Source organism: Pteropus vampyrus, unplaced genomic scaffold, assembly GCF_000151845.1.
Source record: "Pteropus vampyrus isolate Shadow unplaced genomic scaffold, Pvam_2.0 Scaffold1, whole genome shotgun sequence".
NCBI classification, from domain to species: domain Eukaryota; kingdom Metazoa; phylum Chordata; class Mammalia; order Chiroptera; family Pteropodidae; genus Pteropus; species Pteropus vampyrus.
The window spans coordinates 20,200,619-20,213,689 of record NW_011888782.1 but is presented as its reverse complement, the minus strand read 5'-3'; the positions used below and the strand labels follow the sequence as shown (position 1 = coordinate 20,213,689).

At 45.9% G+C, this 13,071-nt stretch overlaps 1 protein-coding gene across 1 annotated transcript in view; it reads right to left on the bottom strand.

Moving 5' to 3' along the window:
- Positions 1–8,623, bottom strand: part of ITGA9 (integrin subunit alpha 9) — a 281,374-nt gene extending 272,751 nt beyond the window's left edge. The window contains exons 1-3 of the mRNA XM_023525395.1: positions 8,607–8,623; positions 6,762–6,889; positions 5,335–5,441 (exon numbers count right to left, since the gene is read on the bottom strand). Coding sequence (XP_023381163.1) covers positions 5,335–5,441; positions 6,762–6,889; positions 8,607–8,623 — 252 coding nt within the window. The remainder of the gene's footprint in view (positions 1–5,334; positions 5,442–6,761; positions 6,890–8,606) is intronic.
- Positions 8,624–13,071: the final 4,448 nt, after the last annotated feature.

Sequence of the window (13,071 nt, the reverse complement as noted above, 5' to 3'; positions counted from 1 at the left end):
TTTTTTTTTAGTGCCATAAACTGTTTAAGGAATGATCTTAGAAGATCCCTAGGAGATCCAAATATTGTGTTTCACAGTAAACTAAACTAAAATTAAGGCATTCTGTGAGGTCAGAGATCAAAGTGTCAAAGGCAATATGCATGTAGGAAAACAAGGAAAAGTCTCTGTGAATTATAAAAAGACCGTTTAGCCCTGATTATCATTATATATACACACACGCATGTCAGCCTGACCCCTACATTAAAAAAAAAAAAATTCCTAAGGGCTGTCTCCAAAGCATTAATAACCCCATCAATCTCTCCAAATGAGCTCTGCTGTGAGGGAGGAAGGGAGCAGAGAGGGAAGAACAGGAAAAAGATCATTCTCTGGAAATAGCAAGACTTGATCAAACTCAGATTGCAAATAATCATAAAAGGGGGGAGGAGGTACTAGCGCCACCCCAAATCTTAGGATTGAACCTATTTCAAGTTATAAGGATTGTTTTTTTCCTCCCCAAAGAATAAAAAGGAGAAAATGAGCAATTTATTTCAAAGGGCTTTTTGTGGTACAGAAACAGCACATCCTAGGAAGGGGTGGAGGTACTGGGCTTCTCCAAATGTCTCAGCCACAAAGGCACATAAGTCCCCACTCCCACCCTGGTACACATGTATTTGTCATACACAGATGGCCAGAGCTTTAACCAGGCCCTTAGGTCCACCCCGGGGCCACTGATGCCACAAATCCTCCCCCAAAGACATCTACCCCTCCAAGGGAAGAAGAAGGGGCCTCAGAGGCACAGGAATGGAGCTTCTGGGATGCTGGAAAAGTCATTGAGAATGTCCACCAAATGAAAATTCACCAAGGTGTACACAGATCACTTGTGTACTTTCCTGCATGTGTTAGAGCTCAAGAAAAAGTTCACTAAAAAAGAAAAATCAAGAAACCAAGTAACTGAAGTAAATGCAAAAATGTACCCTGTGGTTTTGAAAAAAATGGACAGATGAGACACAGAGAACAGATAGGGACTGCCCTGATGCTGGGAAAGCAAACAGCGAAGAGATGGAGCCAGATAGCACTGCCTCCACCCAGACATAATCTAGACACTTGCCCTATTTGTTATCTGAGCCCGTGGAGACTAATACAAAGCGGAAACCAGACTTAAACATTTTGAATTGCCCTCCCGAGTCAGTGCCTATGCTGGGGTTGTCGGGTGGTTATAGCAAAAAGTGATTTTTCCCGTTTCTTAAACTACCGTCTGCACACTGGAGATGCAGGATGAGTGGTGAGAAGGGAGGGGCTTGCTCGCCTCCCATCCCCATGCTGCATTCACTCCGGGTATCATCTGTTCCCTGGGGAAAAACTAGAAGGTACCACAACACCTATGAGCCGAGACTGGCAGATACTAAGCCAAAGTCAGCCTACAGCCCAGCCCAATGTCCTGGGTCTTTCCAGAGTTGGTTGCTAGGTCCATCGGCCAGAAAATGCCATTTTTCATTAAGACACTTGACTCCCTATCACAGCTTTCAAATTCCTCATCTGTTCTTTACTTTGAAATCAGCACCAGGTACCACTTTCAAAAAAAAGAAGAAAAAAAAAAAAGCCACCTCAGCTCTTCCTCTTCAAACCCAATCTTAGAATCCAATATTATGTTCCTTGGGGATACGGGTCTCATGCCCACTCCCCAGGTACCTTCTGAGTTCTCAAAATGCGTTTGAATAAAAACCTATCTTTACATTTTTAAGATAAATACTTGCCTCCAAGGAAGCTGACAGGTAGAACTGAGACATTAAAAAGCAAATGGAAATGAGACCTCCAAAATGTAACTATGACCAGGTCACCACTCCTTGTATCTTGTTGTCACCTACCTCTTCTAAGGGGCATTTCACAACATTATTTCACAACATTTTGCCTCATGCTTCTATCGACCACTTAGAATCAGCCACCGAAAAGAGATGGTAACCGATTTGGTTTCTCTTAGTTTTAACGTTGATGCTCTCTGCCCCTGTATTATCCAAATGCACTTTTAAACACCACTCTTTAGAGAGATCTTCACCAGGAACTGAGTGAGAAAGATCGATTTGGTCTCCGTTTCCTAGTGGCTTCCATAAAAAAAAAAAAAAAAAAAGTGGCTTCCATAAAAAAAAAAAAAAAAAAAGGAAACATACATCCAAAATAAATTATACATATAAGGTACCCACATAATGCTGAGTTTCTAATAACACGAAAAATGCTAAGCTTGTTCCAGACAGCGCTGTCACCAATGGTAGGTTTCATGGAGGATGCAGAGTCTAAATCAGGGAGGACAGAGGAGTGTGGGAACAGAGGGGACTTAGGACAAGTCTTATCTAGCAAGACTGCATGCGTACAAAGACGCAAGAAAAACTCAACAACAAAAACCAAACAATCCAATGTAAAAATAGGCAAAGGACTCGAACAGATATTTCTCCAAAGAAGGTGTACAAATGGTCAACGAGCACATGAAAAGATGCCCGATATCACTAATCATTAGGGAAATGCAAATCAAAGCCACAATGAGATATCATCTCACACTCATTAAGAGGGCTACTATTAAAAAAAATAGAAAGTAAGTGATGAGGATGATGTGAAGAAACTGAATCTTTTCGTGCACCGTTGGTGGGAATGTAAAATGATAAAGCCACTGTGGGAAACAGCATGGTAGTTCTTCAAAGTATTTAGCAATCCTACTTCTGTGTACACAGTAGAATGAAAAACAGAATACTGAATTCTGAGATATTTGCGTACATATGTTCATATCAGCATTACTCACAATAGTTAAGATGTGGAAGCAACCCGAGTGTCCATCAGTGGACAAATAGATCAAGAAAATGTGGAATATACATACATTGAAATATTATTCAGCCCTAAAAGAGCAGGAAATCTTGTTATATGCTACGCTATAAATGAACCTTGGGGACACTATGCTAAGTGAAATAAGCCAGTCACAAAAAGACAATACTACATGATTCCACTTATATGAGGTATCTAAAGTAGTCGAACTCTTACAAAAAGAAAGAGATTAGCAGTCGCCAGTGGCTGGGGGACAGAGGAACGGGGACTTGGTAAATGGGCATAGAGTTTGTTTTGCAAGATGAACGTTCTAGAGCTCTGTTATCCAACAATGTGCCTACAGGTGACACCGCTGCACAGTACACTTAAAAATGGGTAACGATGGTAAATTTTATGTTGTTGTTTTGACAATTTTTAAAAAGCCATGGGGAAAATGGAGGCTGTTGGACACCCCTCTCTTCCTCCAGCACCCCCCACTTACTGAATGGATGGCATAGTGACTGCGTAAAACATGAGAAAAAATAGCTCTGCATGCAACGAATTACAGTGGGATTATCACAGCACCATTACCACAAATGCCCCAGCTCTGCCTTCACGGCTTCCTTTGCTAAGTCGTCCCCTGCCGTTCATGTCCCAGAGATGGCCCCTTCCTGATACTGACTTCAGTAATGCAGAACCCCCTGGAAACAACCTCTCAGCCCCATAGAGGTTATCCTTCCGTGGGGAGAGGAAATCGTTTCACTGGAGCAACCTCTGGCTGTAGACCCCCAGCTCTCTGGAGCATCGTGTGTTGTGCTGCCATCAGGACACCGCCTCCCCTGTCCTGAATCTCGACCTCAGGCTGCCCTGATTTTAAATGGATCGGCTTCTTCCCCCGTCTCCATAGGAGGATAGACAGGCATTCAGGCCCTCCTGGGGCCGAGTTGTCCAGTCAGGGTCAGGCCACTGTCTGGAGGAATGTAGAGGCTTGGAGAGGGTCCAGGGCAGCCTGCAACAGTGATTAGACCAAGACAAACAACAGGGTTGGGGACCCTGAACAGGACCTACAGTGGTTTCCAGCAGGGAGGCCCCATGACACTGGTGATAGCATCCAGCTGCTCCCTTCATCCCCACAAGGGGCTGACAAGGGGAAGATGCTTAATTTGTGCTAAGGCAGAATTCAGATGAACAGCCTCTTTCATAGAGAACACAAAAGTGGGCTCCTCAGAGAAGGGACAGAAACATCTTGCCTAGATTCTTTCAGGAAACTCTGTTTCCCCTGGGATAAAACATACGTAATACCCCCAGCCTTACAGCATGTGGCCTCAATAAATGGCAGCTAGTATTATTTTCCCTTCTTGATCTTATGCAGCTTCCAGAAAAACACCAATGGCAAGAAAAGGCCTATGAAGTGAGGATACTGGTCACCTCAGAGGGGAGGGACACAAGGGAACATTCTGGGGTGTTGGCAATGGGGTTGCATGAGTGTGTATATATGACAAATTCACCAAGCTGTTCACTTGAAGTTGTGCATATTAAGATGTTAGTGTTGCATCTCAATAGAAAAGTGTAAAAGAGAAAGGAAAAAATGGACAAAACAAAACCTCTGACACAGTTAGAAACTCTTTTTCGGTTGAAACCAATAAAACTTTCTGCAGTGATGGAAATGTTCTGTGTGCTGTCCAACGCAGTAGCCACTAGCCACATGTGGCCACTGATCAAGATGTGGCGAATGTGCCTGAAGAACTGAATTTTTAATTTAGATTGATGTAAATTTTAACTGGTGGCTACCCTTTTGGTTGATGCAGCTCAAGTCTCTGGGCAAAGACTTCTTTTTTATGTGCATCTCCCTCAAAGAACCTAATGGGTTGAATTCAACATATGCGTTTTGGGAGCCAAAAAATGACTTTAAAAAATAACATGTATTTCTTAAAATATAATACCATGCAGGCATAAAGAGGAATGGATTACTGATACACACGACATGGATTGATCTCAAAAGTATGACTGTGAATGAAAGAGGCCTTACACAAAAGAGCACATACTATGGGATTCCATTTATATGAAGGTCTAGAAAAAGCAAAAGTAACCCATGGTACCACAATTCATAATAGCGGTTGACTCAGGGTAGGAGTTGTTACTAGAAAAGAATATGAAAGAACTTTTTGGAATGACAAACAGTTGATATCTCGATGGGGAGTGGTTACACATGTGTGTACAATTGTCAAAAGCCAAATTGTAATCTTAAGATCAGTATGTTTTATATAAATTATACAACTTAAGAAGACACAAACAGAAATATTTGTGTAATGAACAAGATTTACAAAGCCCTTTTCCTATACATTTTATTTGTTCTGTTTCAGTAACCACATCTCAGCTACCCTGTGACAGACATTAACATTTGACAGATGAAGAAAATAAAAAAGTTAATGATTTGTCCAAGCAGTAGTCCAGAACAGGCGACCTCAAAGCCGTGCCCTCGGCACCATGCCCTCCGGCTTTCCTAAGAGATCGAAGTCATTCATTTTGCGTGCCACCCCCTCCACATACACTCGCATGAGGCCTTACCAAAATTCGGCCATCAGCCTTGGGCTGCCGGGCAAGGCTCACCCCCATCCACTCATCATCCCGGTCTTCTCGGCAGGTCTTGCCACAGGACATGCCCCGATTCTTCCCTAGATGAAAAAGAGAAAAGACAGCCATAGGTTGAAAAAAGATAACCTGCTGGCTGATTTTGAAAGGGTTTTCTACAGGCAAATTTTGTTACCAGCTGGGGAGGAAATACAAAACTTGCAACAAAGTGTAAAATCAACTCCATTACTACGTAAGCTGTTTACTCAAGCCAATTTTTTTTCACTACGTACGCTGTTTACTCAAGCCAATTTTTTTTCACTACGTACGCTGTTTACTCAAGCCAATTTTTTTTTCATAGCAAGACATCCATGATGAAGGAAGCGGTGCATTGGTTTATGTTCTGAAGCTCCTTAATTTGTTATGCACCAATAATAAACAGTCCGCCAACCAGCCATTTTGAGTAGCACTAGAGAATGCCATGGACATTTCTGCTAAAGAAAATCATGACAATGTTTTGTTTAAAAAAATAATTAGCAGCTCTTGATGGGAAACGACTTTGGAGAGAGTAAGGAGTTGAATCGTTATAATAAAATAGTTCATACTAACTGAGTGCCTATTATGTGCCAAGCACAATTCTGAATGTTCACTTCTACTATCTCACTTAACCTTCTCAAGGTAATACTCAGTGAGGTAGGTATCTTAGTCCTACCGCTGAGGAAACTGAGGCCAGAGAGGCTATGAGACATTCCTAATAGGCCCCAACTAGGAACTGGCAGAACAAGGTTCTGAACCCAGGCCCACCGATCTGGTTCCAAAGACGATGTATTTTCCACTAGACCAAAGTGAGTTTTTCAAAACTTCCACTGATCATCTTTCATTACTTAACATATAAAATCTAAAACTGATTCTAATGGCCTCTCCCTTCATAGAATAATATCCAAACACCCTACCCCAGCCTGCTGGGCCCTGTGGGATCCATCCTCAACCCCTCTGCCCACTCCCTCCACTTCCGCTCCCTCCTGCCCACCACTCCAGCTACAGTGACCTCGCTCTGTGCTTTAAAATGGTACACACTTCCCTCCACTTGGAGGTTCTGCCTCCCGTACCTGCCCAGCTAACTACTGTGCATCTTTTCAATTAGAACAGATCAAGTACTCCCCTCCCCCCTAGTCTTCTTCAATCATTCGTTCTGATGTCTCTTTCACCCACTAATTTGTAAGGCCCAGGATGGCAGGGTCTTTGTTTTGTTCACCAGTGTATCCCAGTGCTTAGCAAGTAATAGGTACTCAATATGTGATGGATGGAAGGAAGGATGGACAGATGGATGGACTGGATGAATGATCAGGCCACCCCGAGAAGAAAAAAAGGAAAAGTATGAGCGTGAAGAATGCATTTCCACCTTGATGGTGATGTTCACCCACCTCGAGCCATGTCCAGTTCGGTGCATCTCCGGTCAGGGTTGGTGTGAACGCGGCACTTGAACACAGCCCCAGGGGACTTCACTGAAGTGCTGTATTTGGAATCTGCCTTTGGTGCACCCACGAGGACCCTGCACATCAAGAAGAAAGGGCATTCGGTCATGAGCCAGCAGCAGGAAAGAGGAGGTCAACGGTTAAATCTTTGTCCGGCCATAGGCAGGCTGAATGCCTGCCGGAAACCAGACCCCAGCATCATTCTGGGCCAGTGGGCCAGGCAGGGGCACCTCCTACAGCGAGCCCATTGGATTTTCTTCAGGCGCATTTAAAGCTTAAGTTTGGTTGAGAACACATACAGTCAACAAAGGATTCTTAGCCAGAATTTATAAAGAAAATGCCTAGAAATCAATGAGGAAAATGCAGCTATCCAATAGAATGGGCCAAAGACTTGAACAGATACTTGACAAAAGACGATAACCAAATGGCCAACAAACTTATGAAAAAGGACTTAATTACGTTAGTTATCAGAGAAATCCAAATGAGATATCACTCCATATCTACTAGAAAGCTAAAACCAAAAAGACTAAAAATGCCAAATGCTGGCAAGGATGTGGAGCCACTGGAATCCTCACACACTGTGGGTGGGAGTGTAAACCATTACAGACATGTTGGCATACAACGCAATCGTTTCAACGATTCCATTTCTAGGAACATACTCACCAGAAATGCCCGCATAGGCCTACCAAGAGATGGGCGCAAAAATGATCACAGCTGAATATGTAATGGCCCAAAATGAAGAAACCCAAAGGACTATCAATGCTAGAATGGAGAAGCAAATTGTGGTACACAAATACAATAGAATTCTACACAGCAATGAAAATCGATGAGCACTGTTCAACTGCAATCACATGGATAAATCTCGCAACTGGAACACTGAGCAAAAAACGTCAGGGACAACAGCATATTCACTATCTGATTCCATTTATCCAAAGTTCAGAGCGGCTGAAATTGGACTGTGATGGTTACCTCAGTGGAGCAGCAAAGGGGGTTGACACTAAGGAGAGGTGGCTTTCTGTAGGTGCGTATGATGTTCTATTTTTCGACTTGACCAGCGTTCACACAAAGTTGTGATGATTCATTAAATTGTATATAGGATATGGGCACTTTTCTGGATGTGTGTTAGACTTCAGTAGAAATAAGTGAACGAAAAATGAGAAATGTAAGGACGCCATTTTTTTTCTGTGTCCTTTTTCCTCCCCCCACAACACGTTCATTTGCGGGGAGATAGGAAAGAGGGGTTAGTATAGAATTATAAACAACCTCTATCCCAACACAAACCAGAAACAGAATTGTTCGCATAAAAAACAGGGGCAAGAACGAAGCTCTACAACCTTCATCGTGAACTGGAAAGCTGCCTTGGGGATGGGCCACCCCCAGCAGGGGCCCTTCCCCACTGGAGGGAAAGAGCAAGACACCCTGAGAAGACAGAAAAGATACATTTGGACCTGTATGGGAGCAGAGCACGGAAGGACCAGCAGAGAGTTCCCTTCCAGATGTTACAAAAACAACCCTGACCTACGGTTTTATGCATTGTTTCCGGAAAGCGGTCAACCGAAGAGCTATAGAAAAGAATACTAAACAGCACCAGTCAGGCACGGCTTGTGCTGAGCTACGAGCTGTTTGGAAAAAGACTTGTACAAAGAGACTTTAAACAAAATTCACACTGATGTTCAAAGAGTAGAACATCCCAAGCTGCTGCTCAATGAGAACATGAGCTGTTCCATCTCTCTAGAGCCTGGGAAGGGGATACGATTCACCTCAAAAAGTATTAGGCACATTATTTCCACTTACCTGGGAATAGGAAGCATTATCTATTAGGCACCCATAAAGAAGGCATCTAGTAGAGGTTAGAACGACCCAGACAGTCTCCGTAAGGATATGGAAAGAGGACTCAGACTCCCCTCACTTTGTCCTGAAGCCATCTTCATCCTGGGATCTTAGACACTGACCCTTCACCCCTACCCTGGCCTCAGAGTGACGCTGCTCCCCCACCAACACTCTGGCTCAGCAAAGGGGTGGATATCTATTCGGAGACCTTCAGATGGGCCTTTAATAAAGGCTGGCAGATATCACAAGGGACACTCACACTAACATGGCTCAGAAGCATGTTATCAGGTTCACAGGGAGGCATATGGGTCCCATCCTAATGGCCACTGTCCCTAAGCCCAGTTCCTCAACACTCAGAAGGTGCAGGATCTCTGAGAACACAAGGAGCTAGGGAGATCCACCTCTTACTGGAGAATTTCCTTCAGGGTCAGTCCTGCAGAGTCTGCATTTGATTCTGTGAGGTATCAATCACACCCTGCTGGGGTGTGAGAGCAGCCAGGCCCCCAATAGTGAGGGCCCCGAAGCTGCCCCGTGGTCTCTCAGCAACGCCCTGGGAAGCTGCCCTCCCAGGTGCTCACTGGGCAGCTCGTGGTCCTCCTGCCTCGCCCTGGGGGGCCACAGCTGTGAACTCCATGCAGAGGCAGGGCTGGAACCCACGACCTTCGGAACTCACAGCAAGCACTTTCCCAAACGGACCACAGCGCCTCCGTCACTCACACAAGGCCAGTTTGGCCAGCTCTTGGCGGCTCTAACTCCAATGCATGCTGACACACAAAATGAAACTCCGGTGAGGAGAAAAGCACGTGAAGGGATCGATTTCCCCACCCTTGCCCCTGAGGCTGAGCTTTAGCGCCACTGGGGCAAGCCAAGGGTTGCTCTCCATAATGCCAGCTATGTTTCCACAGGTGAGAAGAATTAGCCGTTTGACATCGCTAAACAGCTGGACTATCCACCGCCTTTAATTGTTGGCCTGTAGGAGCCGGGCAACCTACAGTGCCTCCTCCACTCAACCCCAGTGGGACAGGGCTGGGTCTAAAAATTCCCTCCGACTCCGAATTTACGTTAGCACAGTGAATAAATGCCACTTGCAATTCATTTTGTAAGAATTACAGACATTAAACAAAGGGGAGAATTCACCACATACAACAGCAAGCTGTTTCTCTCGTGCAGCCCCCAAAATAGCACTGGAACCCTGGACATTTCAGAAAGTGCCACTGCTCCAAATTTACAGATCCAGATTCACAGGTTATCCAAGCAGGAAGGGACCCTGGAGAGCACGAATCCCAGGCACTGCTTCTCCCAGACCAGCACTGCGACTGAGAGGGGCAAAATTTATATCAAAATCTAAAGTGGAGAAAGGACCTGCTGAATTACTTTTTCCTTCCCAGCCCAAGGTACTCAATGGCTCCAACAACAATGGCTGATCAAGCTCTGATAGGAACCCTCTGGTTCAAACCCTTAATCAGCTGATCAGATGAGAAAGTTTTTCCCAAATCCTGTGCAATGGGAAATGAAGCAAGAGATAAGGGGGCTTGTGCGTGCACACGTGTGCATGCCGCTCACAGGGGTGACATGGTGGAGAACGGGCTTGTATCTCTGTGTTTACAGAGCATCATGGCTTCCTCCGTCGCCTGGTGCTGCTCTTTACCTAGGCCGCCAGCCAGCAAGACTGCTGCTGCTGCAGGCCAGCCGATGAGCTTGTCTTCTCTGTAGTTAGTTCAGCTGGCTGTTTGCCAGGCTGATCCCAAGAGATAGAGAGCGTGTAATGGCCCAGAGTTCAGGACAAGCCACTGAAGAGATGCCATCTGCTTTTTCTCATTATTCTCTGAGTTATAAAGAGACATCCCGGATACTTCCAACATCCCCCCAAATCTTCCCTGGCATTCTTGACAAGACAGTAAGATGTTTCTTTCCTCTGTACAGTTGCCATATAAAAGGACCTGAGTGTCGCCCGACTCTTGCCCCCAACAGGCGCCCATCAATGAATCATCAGGCTGATTCTGACTTTTGCTTGCTACTTTAGGTGTGGTCCTCACACCAGCAGCATGGAGAACAACCTGGGAGCTTGATGGAAATGTAGAATCTCAGGCTGTATCCCCAGCCCACTGAATTAGAATGTACACTTTAACAAACTCTTCAGGTGATTTACAATCTAAAACGAGCATGTAAGCACCCACAGATTACAAGTAATCATGTTCACTTGGAGCCTATATTAACAGATGACCCTTGAGAAGCAAGGCTCTCCTATCCCATCCCCAGTGAAAGAAACACTCAAACCTCTAAGACATTTGAGTCCCCGCATGAACTCTAGAGTTCTAATTACAAGGACAACCAGCATGTATTGGGCACTTGGAGTGAGTAGAATCACACTGAATCTTCACAGCGACCCTACAGGCACTAATGTTATCCTCATTTTACAGATGGAGATGGGGCCAGAGGAGGTCATGGGACTTGCCCACAGTGTGGTAAGATACCACATACCCTGGCAGTTGAATGCAGTGCTCACTCTCCTATTCATCAGCCAGAAGGAAAAGGGAACCAACAGGTACCAAGTGGCCCCTCGGGTCACATGTGTGACCTGCCTGAAAGCAGCCCCCCTGAGGCTCCACAGGTGGCTCCCAGGCCAGAACACTGACGTGAAGCACTGTCGTGCGGAAGGACAGACTGGGGTTTGGAACAGAAAGGTGGCTTTCTCCTCGTCAGGCTGAGTTTCCACCACATTCTTGCTTTTCGAGAACATTTACATTGCTGGTGTGGTGTTGCCCAGAGGTTTGCCTCTCTGGACCAGCGGTTCACACACCTATTTGGAAATGTGGGGCCATCTGCTCACCTGCCAGCACCAGCTATGTTCAGGGGTTGTCTGACTTCTTGCTCAAGGCAGCCCTGTCAGGCAGCTTCTTGTGTGCATTTTACACCCCTGGTAAGTGGCAGTGCCAGATCCCAACCCAAGGCGTCAGTGTCCAAGGGCATGCTCTTTCCAGTCCCCCCAAATTTCCTATGGTGGCAGTTTATATGCCCTCTGCTTTTCCAACACGGCCACTTCCCTGCTTGGCCTGTGTGTGGTCAAGCTGGCTACAAAGGCTCCAGTCCAGCCACCCATCTGGTTCTGAACCCATCCCTCACATCCTGAGGGCAAAATGCAGGTCAATTCCCTGGAGAGAAAGTGGCAGAGCCGGGCTGAGCCACAGCTGCCTCCCCCGGGTGTCTCAAAGGCTCCCTCCCTTGCCACAAATGCCACAGGAGTGCTGCCTCGGGGGAAATTACAGCCAGATCCCAGACAGCAACTGGGGATTCAAAACCTTAAACCCATTAGGTTTGCTTTCATGCATTTGATCCCAAAGCCAAAGCTTCTCCAAGGACCCACGTGTCAGTTACAGGAGTGGAATCCAACCGCTGTGTGTTCACCGCACAACGCGGAAACCCCAGGCATCGCTCCACAATCCCCAGTGGGCAAAGAGTAGCCGAGACTTGAGCAGAGGGAAAGCCACCTCTGACCTATGGGACCACTCGCTCCCAGAGGGAGGAGACCCCCTGGGGCCAACTGAAAGTGAGGCACCCGAAAGCCCTCAGAGGCACCTCTTTTCACATTTGGGGAATCTGAGGCTGCAGATTGTTAAGCAATGAATACTGCTTTTCAGTGTTTTAAACCAGTAGCACCACCTGAATTCTGAGCTTCAAAGGCAAGTTACCAGGGTGAAGTGTGTGAAGCACAGGGGTCATAGGGTTTAAATTCTGCCTCTACCACTGTGTGACCTCAGACAAGTTGCTTAACCACTCTGAGCCTCAGTTTTCTTCCTCTGTAAAATAGAAGGAATAAAAATGTACCTAATAAGGGCTCTCGTAAGGTGTAAACAAGATAATGTTCATAAAGCACCTAGCATGGTGCTCAAAGAAACGTTAGCATGCTGGGCCAAAAACCTTGGCACCCAATTCATTCCAGTTCCACCTCTTGGCAGCACCCCCGGGAGTTTACGGATCCTTAGAACTTCAGGCCCTTTCCAGGTGTGCCAGGCAGAAATTTATTCAGATCGTCATTTGAGACTGCAGAAATCCAGGAATGGCTAGGACATTGTTACCACTAGTAATCGACTGCAAAAGTAGCCACAATTCTCCTCCCTCCCTGCGTCCATGCCCTTTTCAATGTGACTTTGCAGCTTCTTCCATGAAGAAATGGAGTCTGTTTCCCATCCTCCTGAATGTGCGCTGGTGCTATAACTTGCATTGGCCAACAGAAGGAGCGTGGTTTGACGTCCCAGCCTAAGCGTCAAGAGACTAAGCACACTTCTGATTGCTCTCGGCGCCCTTCCCTGTGATGTCCACAAGCCCAGGCTGGAGGATGAAAAGACACGTGGAGCAGAGACGCACCATCCCAGCTGAAGCTATCGTAGACCAAGCCAACCCAGAAGCTGACAACGGATGCGCCCAGCTG